A 12,652-nucleotide genomic window follows, 5' to 3' on the forward strand; every position below is an offset into this window, starting at 1 on the left:
TATACTTCCCCAGTTGTACATATGTAAGCTGGTACCGCCAAATACAGCCATAGTCAGGTAAACCAAACACACAGAAAATAAATTATCTATACTATATACTTTTATATATTTATAAATAATAAAATTTTTAAATCCTAAAAGCTAATGCTATTAAGTTATTGTCAATTTTGTCTGTGGATATCAGGAATATCCACCATACAGTGTGACTCTTCTGTTTTTGGCTAGCTATTCTGCTCATTAAAACTAAAGTTAAGACTTAGCTCATGAGGGGCGCCTGGGTGGCTCAGTGGATTAAGCCGCTGCCTTCTGCCTTCGGCTCAGGTCATGATCTCAGGGTCCTGGGATCGAGCCCCGCATCAGGCTCTCTGCTCCGTGGGGAGCCTGCTTCCTCCTCTCTCTCTGCCTGCCTCTCTGCCTACTTGTGATCTCTCTCTCTGTCAAATAAATAAATAAAATCTTTTAAAAAAAAAAAAAGACTTAGCTCATGAAACTGAGTGTCACAATTCCTGTGTTTGACTTATTTCTGAGTTCCCTGAAAATGTCATAAATCTGCATCATTTCCAGGCCTTGCCTAACCTATCATGGCATTCCCCATCTCCCTCATGACATTGTAGTTCATAGCATTTTGCAGGTACAAACAGAAATAAGGCACAGAATCACAAATAACATTTATGTATATATCATATTCATTTATTTATTGGCTATACTGCCTTTGAGACTTGGTGTCACTTTGAGGGCAATGACTTTTTTTCCTTTCATTTTCTAATATTTTACTCCAAAACACTACACAAAAATTCTAAAAGAAGCAATATTTGATGTTATGTTTTTATACCACAGATGATTCCCTCCACACAATATTAAGGAGGAAAAGAGGATTGGAGAAAATTAATTTTATATCATATTGGGATAAATATCAACATTTTGCTTTGTGCACATGCCCATGTGAGCAGAATGAAGCAGTGGAGTCCCCTTTCATATATTTCCTTCTCTTTTGTCACATGGCCTATTTCCATGTATATCTAAGCATTTTTTGTTTAGTCTTCGTTTTCTCCTGAACAGAAATGATATAAATATGATAGAAGTGATATAAATGTGTTATGTACAAGATAAAAATGGATTCTAAAAGGTTAAGAAATTGAAAAATAAAATAAATGAAAGTAAAATAAAACTTCTATCCATTGAACAAAACAGATTTGTGGCAAGTAGGATGACCTGACTCAGCCACATTCTAAGAAATGTTTCTCTCATACATTCTTCAGCTCTCAGACTTCCTCTTCCATGGCTAGAAATTATTAAAACCCAGTAGTGAGTTGTGTTGAACCTTAAAATGTATTTATTTTGGAATTATTTTTTACTACTTAAATAAATGCACTTTCTTTGGTCAACCAATAGACCTTTGTATTAGCAAAAGTTGAGTATTTGAGATTGCAATAGAAAGGGCTAAGATTTTCTCATTGAAATCCATGGAATTTTTAGCTATTTATTACCTCTGCATTTAACAGACATTAGCTTTCCAGGAGTAAATACAAACCCTTAAATGAAGACTATTGTAGTTTTAAATTTACATCAATTTGGAAGCCTGCCATGGGTTATTTAGGAATCTCTTGAATGCATCCTTTACATCTTTGTTCCTTAGGCTGTATATGAGGGGATTCAGCATTGGTATCACCAGGGTGTAGAAGACAGAGGTCATTTTATCAGTATGTAAGGAGTGGTTGGACCTTGGTTGCAAATACATGAAGAGAAGGGTCCCATAGAACACAGTGACAGCTATCACGTGAGAGGCACAGGTGGAAAAGGCTTTTCGTCGGCCCTCTGAGGAACGGATCCTCAAAATGGCAAGGACAATGTTGAAGTAGGATGTTAGAACAATACTCATAGAGAAAAACAAGTTGGTCCCTGCAGAGGTAAACACTATTGTTTCTGGGATGTAGGTATCAGAACAGGACAATGCCAACAAAGGGACAGTATCACAGTAAAAATGGTCGATTACATTGGAAGAGCAGTATGACATGGAGAACACACAGGAGGAGACAGTCAGTGCTGTGGTCAGACTGTAGAGGTAAGTGAGGGACACCAGCAGTAGGCACTTCTGTAGAGAGATCACCACCATGTAGAACAGGGGGTTGCAAATAGCCACATAGCGGTCATAGGCCATTGCACCCAGCATGAAAGTCTCACCAATAATGAAAACTAAGAACCCACCCAGTTGGGCTGCACATCCATAGTAGGATATGGTTTTCTTTGTAACCAAGATGTTTACCAGCATTTTTGGTGCAATGACAGTAGAATTGCCAAGATTGATGATAGCCAAGTGCCTGAGGAAGAAGTACATGGGCGTTTGGAGCTGAGAGTCAATGCCGGTGAGGGTGATGATGCCCAGGTTCCCTGTCACGGTCAGCCCATAGATCAGCAGGAAAACAAAGAAGAGTGGAATCTGGAGGTCTGGGCTATCTGAGACTCCCATGAGAATGAACTCAGTCACCAGGGTGAGATTTTCTGAGGCCATTTATTTTGTTGTTGTCATCCTCTAATGGGAAAATGAAAGGGAAGTAATAGATGATAAGTAAATTTTTCTGGCAGATGCAAGATTGTAAACCATCTTATGTAAATGGGATTATTTCTGTTCATAACTAAAGGTATCGGTTTTATTTGTATTTCTCCCAGTCCTTTAAAAATATTCAGAAATATAAACTTTGTAGATACCAATTTCATGTTGTTAGAACTGCTGTACCAAGCTATTAATTTTTCACTTCTGTGTTGGATGTAATTCATGTTCATTGAATATATATTAATCTACTATATTGTATGTATTAATATGTATATTTTAAACACAGTATTACAATGTTACATGAATATACATTTACATATATACAAACATGCTTCCGTATATGTATTCAATGATAAAAGATAGCTATGGAGAAGAAGTTGTTGAGCCAGAGTGACTTCCAGTGACTTTCAGTTATTTTTTTCCTTAGACACCACTAGCTTTCTCTTTGGCCTATAACCTGTCATCAACCTTGGAAATTTTATATTTCTTTCCAAAATACTTGGTGTATGCTGGGTCTTCCTTCACTTTCTACTATCACTTTCTATCTAATGATCAATGCTGCCTCAGCTGCCCACCAACTGACTACACCTCAGTAGTCTTGCTTCTTAGTGTCAATAAGAAACTGATTTTTTTTTTAACTTAATCACATTTCCTTCCTTCTGCCATATGAACTCTCCTTTCTACCACTCCAACCTCTACCTGCTCAGATGCTGCTTTATCATGGTTTTCTGGCAGCTTGCTCTTTTTTTCTTTCTCTCTCTCTCTCTTTCTTTTTCTTCCTCCCTCCCTTCTTTTCTTTTCCTACCTTCCTTCCTTCCTTTCTTTTTCAACTTCCTCCCTCCCTCCCTTCCTTTCTTTTCTTTTTCTTCTTTCTCTCTCTTTTTTCCCAGTTTGTACTTATTTCTTTTAAAATGTTTAAAGTCTATTTTCTTTCTTTTTATATATATATATTTTTTATTTATTTGACAGAGAGAAATCACAACTAGGCAGAGAGGCAGGCAGAGAGAGAGGAAGAAGCAGGCGCCCTGCAGAGCAGAGAGCCAGACGCGGGGCTCGATCCCAGGACCCTGAATCCCAGGACCTTCTGAGCTGAAGGCAGAGGCTTTAACCCACTGACCCACCCAGGTGCCCCTTAAAGCCTATTTTCACATTTTACAAAATATACTTGTAGGTTTGATTTCCTCAAGTTTGATCCCTTTGTGTTCTTTGTGCAGAGAACTATAAGGTGAAGAGTGCTAACATTATTCAATATGTAGTGTGCACTCTGGGCCCAGGACTATGCTAGCCATTTCAAAATAATTATCTTATTATTCTGCAGGAGTGTCCTTGAAGGTGGATGTAGTTATTTCTATGTCTGATTGGACAGTTGAGGCTTAATAAGCCTAAGTCACACGAAGAATCTATATAGGATATTGGTGAATGGTATGGTTTTATGGTTTTGCTTTACTTTATGTGTTTTGTTTGCTTTTTTGTTTGGCCACTTGGTTGGTTGGAGGTTAGGCCACCAGTTACTAGCTGTGTGATTTTTATCAAGTATTTATATCCTTGTGTTGTATGAATGTATTGAGATACTAGGCAAGCAAGTGTTAGTACAGAGTTTGTTAACAATGAATGCAGAATAATTGGTACTATCAGTTCTTGTTATTAGTATGTTTTTTTTAATATTTTATTTATTTAACAGAGAGAAATCACAACTAGGCAGAGAGGCAGGCAGAGAGAGAGGAGGAAGCAGGCTCCCTGCGGAGCAGAGAGCCTGATGCGGGGCTCGATCCCAGGACCCTGAGATCAGGACCTGAGATGAAGGCAGAGGCTATAACCCACCGAGCCACCCAGGTGCCCCTTGTTATTAGTATGTTTTAAATGATTTTTCTAATGTTTCCTGTTTGTGTCCCAGTGACCCATTCCTCATTCTACCCTATTGGGGAGTTTCATAGTTGAAATGGGAATAGTAAGTAAATTATAATTTTGTGTATCTAGGCAACTGGGACATGTGATTTCTAGCTACATATGTAACAAACAAATCAGGCTTTGTTCCCCTGCAAACTAATTCTTTCTTAAATCTGTGGCATTTGTTTAATCAAAGATATTTTAATACATATATTACGTATGTCTAGTCAGGTTATACAACTGTGTTGCAATAGATATCCCATATCTCTTTTCACTTACCACCACATCTGAAAAGAAATGCACAGGTAAACTTCTGGTGGAAAACACAGTGACAACACTCACTTTAAACAAAACATTTCTTGTTTGAAATGTTAAACAAAAAATTTCCTGTTTAAACAAAACATTTTAATTTGACTGAAACTGAAACAGTGAATGTTTCAGTTCATTTCACTGAACATGAAAGCAGTTTCACTTTGAATGTTCACTGTTTCACTCTGAGAGATAATACACTCAATAACTTTATCCTTAATTTAGCAAAGTAAAAACAAAACCAGACAGAATAAAACAACAATAACCAAAATCTTGGATTATGGATGTGAATTCATGCAGTTAGCTTCAAAGAGATATATTTGTATATATAATTACCTGTTATTAATTTTTTCTTCTAAAAAATAGTACTAATGGCAAAGCTAGGATTGTTTTTTTGTCTTTTGATAAGTATATATCACTGAATTAAAGTATTTTTCTCCTGTTTCTTCAGAAAGTTTTCAGATTTGTTTCTGATAAAGTTATGTCACATTTTACATGTATTTTTTCAAGTTTGTTTTTGAAAAGAAATATTTCATAAGTCTACCAAAATGCTAACAAGTCAGGAAAAGAACTTTAAAAAAACATACCTATGGACTCTGAAAAACAACCTGAGGGTTTTGAAGGGTCAGGGGTGGGAGGTTGGGGCAACCTGAGGGTTTTGAAGGGTCAGGGGTGGGAGGTTGGGGGAACAGGTGGTGGGTAATGGGGAGGGCACGTTTTGCATGGAGCACTGGGTGTTGTGCAAAAAGAATGAATACTGTTACGCTGAAAAAATAAATAAAATGGGAAAAAAAAACATACCTAATATTCATCATTTATCTTACTCTTTGGCCAAGAAACCATATTGCTAATGTTTTAAATAGCTACTGAAATGATTTCAAGAGGTATTCTATTGGTCTCTAACTATACAACTTGTCGCAAACTTATTTAAACCTGAGTTGTGTTCGGGACAAACTGCACCTTAACGGAGCTGCCAGTGTCCACCAGCATCTGAAAGCCTGCCAGCTGACATCAGGGAACCTTTGTCACCCTGGGCAATGTGAACATCAGGGAGGGGAGAAACTTCTTTTTCTTGATGTTAAACAATTTAGTAGGTCTGTCTTGGAGAAGAAATCAGATATTTCAAATCACTTAAGATTCCTGTCTGGTAGAGAGTGCTTTGAAAAACATCAGTTCTGCCAGCTCTAAAGCAGAAACATTCCTCTTTATCCTAAGGTAAAATAGAATCTTCGCTGTTCTATGGAAATGATCACACTGTCTAATTTAGTCCTTAGAAGAGAACAGAAAATATATTTCAGTCTTGACTCTGATTTGAATCCATAAAGCTCTAAAGATAAATGGTCTTCACATCCAGGATGACTACTAAGTAAATGGTTGCGGTGAACCTACCTGTCCAGAGATCTGCTGAGACCCACTGTGAAGGTTCTGCAGGAGACACGCTGAAGAAATTTACCTGTGTCTGAAGTTTCTGAAGAGCAGCACAGTAAAATAAGCTCACTCATAGGTTCAATCCCTACACATGAAAACAGGAATTTCCAGATAAAGTTCTGGTTCCTCAGGGAAAGAAAGACCAATTATGCAAGTCTCCACACAGGAGTTGCACCCAGAGAGTGAAACTGTGGGGCCAGCCTAGGGATTTGCTTAGATGATCCTATTGAGTAACAATCTCATGCAATGATTCCACCCTTTGGGTGTTTGTTTCTTTTGAATTGTCCCCTTTGGTGGTTGAGAAGTGTGGCTGCTGGCCCTGGGGTGGAGAAAATCCAACAGTTAGAAAGCCCAGGATTCTGGCTCCAGTGTTCCATTTTACTGTGAATGTTGGGAATAGAACTGAAGGCAAAGGCTCCATTCTGGTCAAAAACAAGCCCTGGTGTAGTTGCCATAAAAGTCATTCAAAATGTGCATGGTAGTAAGAAGACTAAATTTCAGTCATTCTAGAGACTTTTAGAAGGTATCCATCATATACCTGGTCCTAATTCTGGTTTTTAATTAAAATTATTTGATAGAAAATGCATTTTTTTGGTATAATCTGTGATATTTCCCCACACACGCATAAATACTATAATTAAATGTTGATAATATTTTACTTTACTTCTTGTGTGGGATTTTCTAGTCTGTTATCTTTTTAAGTGAAAAAGTGTGTCTAAATAGTTTGTCTTTGTATTAATAACTTCTAAAATACTACCCAGGAAAGAGTGGGTGTTCAAAGATATATTTGCTGACTTACTGACTGATGCAATGGATGTTGAGTAAGTGAATGAGTGAATATAATATCCATCTTAAAATTCTGAAATAAAATATGAGGTTTTGTTTTCAGCTCTAGCATCTCTCTTTAATATGATATTAACTCACAAAGAAACAGTGACAACTTGCATAACATTCTCTAGAATATTCGCTAGTTTAGAGCCAGACACACTGTTCCTTCTTCATCTTGGTGTTCCTAATACTTAACACAGGTATAGCCCATTCTAGGTTCTACCTTTTTTTTTTAAAAAAGATTTTATTTATTTATTTATTTATTTGACATAGAGAGAGATCATACATAGGGAGAGAGAGAGGGAAGCAGGCTCCTGGCTGAGCAGAGAGCCTGATGTGGGGCTTGATCCCAGGACCTGAGATGATGACCTGAGCCGAAGGCAGAGGCTTAACCCACTGAGCCACCCAGGTGCCCCTGGTCTGAGCTTTAATTGCCTGTTCCAACACCTGGAAGCTCAATTATCTCTCTCCCAGCTCAGCTAAACTCTTTGTAGCTTTCTTAAGTATGACACCAAAAGCACGCAAAAGAAAAGTAAAAACTCCTAAACTGGACTTTATCAAAATGTAAAAAACAGATGAGGTTTATGCACCAAGGGAATTTATTAAAGAATGAAAAGATGACCCATATAATGGGAAAAAATTGCAAATCTTTTATCTGTTAAGGGCCTAGTATATAAAATATCCAACAGACTCTAATATCTTAACATCTCAAAGAAAAATTACCCAAATTAAAATTGAGCAAAAGACTTGAACAGACATTTCTCATTGAAAATATACAAATGCCCATACACACACGAAAAATTTTCGATGTCTTAAGTCATCAGAAAAAATGCAAAACAAAACCACAATGAGATACCACTTCATTTGTTTTAGAGTGATTTACAAAGGAAAGACAAGAAAAATTGCAAAGACTGGCAAGGATGTAGAGATTAGAACCTTTGCTTATTGTTGGGGAAGTAAGATGGCACATCCATTAGGGAAGCACATAGATGGTTACTCAATAAGTTAACCACACAACTATCATTATGATCCAGTAATTCCATTCTTTGATAGGTATCCAAAGGTATTGGCAACCCCAAGTGTTCAAGAAAATCTAGCCTAAGTATAGAGGTGAGAGAATTAAACCACTTCCCTTTCCTGCCCCTCCCACTGTGAAATACAGCTTTCTACACTGAATTAAGTGACAATGAGTATAATCTGCAATTAAAGATCTATAAAATATGTATTTAAATGCATATACTTAAACATCAAAGTAATTTTCAAGGGGGAATAAAGGGAGTTTTAGAAAAATCTATTTTTTTTTAAGATTTCACTTATTTGATTGAGAGAGAGAGCACCAGTGGAGGGAGGGAAGGACATGGGGAGAGAGTCAAGCAGACTCCCCATGAACTAGAAGCCTGATGCTGGCTCAATGCTAGGACTCTGAGATCATGACCTGAGTTGAAGACCAATGCTTAACTGATTGAGCCACACAGCTACCCCTAGAAAAAGCTACTAAATAAAGAAGTGGAAAAGAATCCTTAATTTTAGGCAAAATAAATGTTACTACTTCATAATTTTATAAGAGCTCTTTTTACCTAAATTTGTATTTGTACATCTTTTAATCTTAGTTCTGATCTCCATTAGATATGCATTGAGTCGTTCAATGGACAATCTCATGGTATTTCAGAAACTCTTCCAAGGCTTGTAAGTAAGGAAGCAGGGCAGTCCCCTTACTAGTCAGACTTTGTGGTGTGGTGGAGACATAGCAAGGCTGTAATTGTTTGTTTTTGCCTCACCTCCAACTAAAAGTGGTTTACAAAGTTCATTGGTACATCTGGGAAACACATGGCATACTGGAAACAGAAATTGCAAGTATTTTTTTTTTAATATTTTATTTATTTATTTGACAGAGATCACAAGTAGGCAGAGAAGCAGGTAGGGAGAGAGGAGGAAGCAGGCTCCCTCCTGAGCAGAAAGTCAGAGGCTCAATCCCAGGACCCTGGGATCATGACCTGAGCAGAAGGCAAAGGCTTTTACCCAGTGACACATCCATGCACCCCAGAAATTGCAAGGATTATAAAATATTGAGATAATCCTTTCACTTGAGAAGTAGCTGGAAATCACTATGAAAATGTATTATTATTCGACCTTAAGAATTCTGAGAAACATCCAAATAACTATATATAATGATATCATCTTTGACATTTTCTTAAGGATCCAAATGAAAGAAAACAATTGTCACAATCTTCGGGTCTTTGTTTTGAATTTTCTTAAGAAAGCTCCCTTTTCAGAGATTTTTTTTTAACTATTCAGAAAGTACAAACTTCCTGCATCATAGCAAATGTCTAGCTTTCACCAAAAATTACAAGAAAGTTGTGTGCACCCTTGTGTTTGCCCAGAAACTTCGATTATCAAAGCAAATAATTAAAGAGATAGCTAAATCACTGAGGGAGGTGGGGTATAAGATACTAATGAGGTCCTGAAGGGTCCCTGGTCTGAGTTAGTCACAGAGACACATATAGTCCACTCCCCTCTGAAGGGGACTGTCTGTGGTCGCATCCATTCCTAACACAACCGATTAAGAAGGTGGTATGGGTGTCTTTCTTAAATTGATGCTGTCCCTGAGGAGAAAGGATGGAAATTCATTGTGCCTAAAGCATTCAAAAGCATCAAAGGAAGTCATGGTATCTCGGCTAATTATACAGGGCATCCATATATTCCACTACAAATAAAATTCTGTTAGGTACCTTTCCCCACACTATCTCCTGGTTAAGTCTTTCTACTGCAAACCAGAGATCTGGAATCAAAATATTGTATATGTAAGAAAGGTATTTTCATTTTTTCTCCCAACCCTTAATTGAGTCCTGTTAATAAAGTGGCTTTTGAGGACTTCTTTGTCCAGGGATGTAACAAAGATGTTTGAATGATTTCTGAATCATTAAAAAAATTACCTGTAATAATAATATATAGGTGCAGCTGTCTTCCCCTTTTTTGTAGTGTTTTAAACTTTTTATTGAAGTCTAATATACATATTAAGATGCATACATCAGGCATTTTTACAAATTCAGCACAAATACATAATCAGAAACCAGATTAAACTGCTATTATAACAACAACAATAAGACAAAATGAGGTTCCCAGAAGAATCCTTCATTTTCTTATCATACACATGCACACACACAAACATACACACACACATGCATGGATAACCATTATTCTGCCTTCTAACAGCATAAATTTTTCTCACATATTTTTGTTAACTTATATAAATAAATAATATGTGTGTATTTTTTGTATCTGACTTTTTTCATTCAGTATGCTATTATAGGTAGTTCTAGATTGCTCATTCTCATGTCTATGTACAGTGCCATTTTATGACTATACCACAAATTATTTATTCATTGTGCTATTATCAAATGTTAGAATTAGTTTGAATTTTCAGGCTTATGACTAGTGATATAAACCTTCAAAATGGCAATGAAAGGCAGCTCATTCCACATCCTTCACAACCACAGAAATATTTAATCTAAATTGGCTTAATCTTGAATCTATTTCTATTGGGTATATCCTTAACACTGAAATTATTGAGTTGTGGATACATCTATTCAGCATTGGTAAATAGTGCCTAATGAGTTTACAGAGTGGTTGTATTAATGTGCAATCCTACTACCAGTGAGAATAGTTTTGAGTAATCAGTATCCTGGTCAAGATTTAGTATTTTCCATCATTTTCTTTCTCACCTTTGTAGATAATGTGTATGAGGATCATTATATTTTTAGTTTGTGTTATTCTAATGCTGAATGAAATTGAGAACCTTTTCATGTATTTAATGCCATTTAGATATTTTTTCACAAAAGGTTTTTAATTAATTGATTGATTGATTTTTGTCTGTGCATTTGTTTCTTCTTTTATTATTTTATAAATTTTTATGATGCTATTCACCATGTGCCTTTAGTTTGTTTTTTTTTTTTTTAGATCACTTGCAGTTTTTTTTTTTCCAGCGTAACAGTATTTATTGTTTTTGCACGACACGCAGTGCTCCATGCAATACATGCCCTCCCTATTACCCACCACCTGGTTCCCCCAACTTCCCACCACCACCCCTTCAAAACCCTGAGGTTGTTTTTCAGAGTCCATAGTCTCTCAGTGGAGTCAGTCTCTCAAAATTCAATGGGAAAGGAAACTCATAGTGGGAGAGGACACCTTTTTTTTTATTATTAATTTCTTTTTAGCATAACAGAATTCATTGTTTATGCACCACACCCAGTGCTCCATGCCATATGTGCCCTCCATAATACCCACCACCTGGCTCCCCCAACCTCCCACCCCCTGCCCCTTCAAAACCCTAAGATTGTTTTTCAGAGTCCATCACCTCTCATGGTTCACCTCCCCTTCCAATTTCCCTCAACTTCCTTCTCCTCTCCTTCTCCCAATGTCCTCCATGTTATTTGTTATGCTCCACAAATAAGTGAAACCATATGATACTTGACTCTTTCTGCTTGACTTATTTCACTCAGCATAATCTCTTCCAGTCACATCCATGTTGCTACAAAACTTGCAAATGACAGTACAGACAAAAGGTTGATATCCAGGATCTATAAAGAACTCCTCAAACTCAACACACACAAAACAGATAATCATATCAAAAAATGGGCAGAAGATATGAACAGATACTTCTCCAATGAAGACATACAAATGGCTATCAGACACATGAAAAAATGTTTATCATCACTAGCCATCAGGGAGATTCAAATTAAAACCACATTGAGATACCACCTTACACCAGTTAGAATGGCCAAAATTAAGAAGACAGGAAAAAACATGTGTTGGAGAGGGTGTGGAGAAAGCGGAACCCTCTTACACTGTTGGTGGGAATGCAAGTTGGTGCATCCACTTTGGATAACAATGTGGAGATTCCTCAAGAAATTAAAAATAGAGTTTCCCTATGACCCTGCAATTGCACTACTGGGTATTTACCCCAAAGAAGATGTAGTGAAAAGAAGGGCCATCTGTACCCCAATGTTTATAGTAGCAATGGCCACGGTCGCCAAACTGTGGAAAGAACCAAGATGCCCCTCAATGGATGAATGGATAAGGAAGATGTGGTCAGTATACAAGATGGAGTATTATGCTTCCATCAGAAGGGATGAATACCCAACTTTTGTAGCAACATGGATGGGACTGGAAGAGATTATGCTGAGTGAAATAGATATTTTCTTTTGAAACATGGTTGTTAATATCTTTTGTCATCTTTGCATTGTATTTCATGTGAACTATTTATGGATTGGTAGCAGTTACTTTTATATTTTGCCCACGAGTCCCTTTCAGCTCTCTGTCTCATTCCGTAGGTCTGATAAAGATATCCTCTCCCGCTTCCCTATGACCCTGCAATTGCACTACTGGGTATTTATCCCAAAGATACAGATGTAGTGAAAATAAGGGCCATCTGTACCCCAATGTTTATAGCAGCAATAGTCACGGTCGCCAAACTGTAGAAAGAACCAAGATACCCTTCAATGGATGAATGGATAAGGAAGATGTGGTCCATATACACGATGGAGTACTATGCCTCCATCAGAAAGGGTGAATACCCAACTTTTGTATCAACATGGATGGGACGGGAAAATATTATGCTGAGTGAAATAAGTCAATCAGGAAGAGTCAAGT

General features: G+C 37.1%; 1 protein-coding gene across 1 annotated transcript; it reads right to left on the bottom strand.

Annotated features, from left to right (window-relative positions):
- Positions 1-1,561: 1,561 nt before the first annotated feature.
- Positions 1,562-2,509, bottom strand: LOC123949208 (olfactory receptor 8J2-like). Its single transcript, XM_046016563.1, has one exon. The coding sequence runs from the start codon at positions 2,507-2,509 to the stop codon at positions 1,562-1,564; it is 948 nt and encodes a 315-aa protein (XP_045872519.1).
- Between the last annotated feature and the right edge of the window lie 10,143 nt (positions 2,510-12,652).

The sequence above is a fragment of the Meles meles genome, chromosome 8 (genome assembly GCF_922984935.1).
Source record: "Meles meles chromosome 8, mMelMel3.1 paternal haplotype, whole genome shotgun sequence".
Taxonomy (NCBI): Eukaryota; Metazoa; Chordata; class Mammalia; order Carnivora; family Mustelidae; genus Meles; species Meles meles.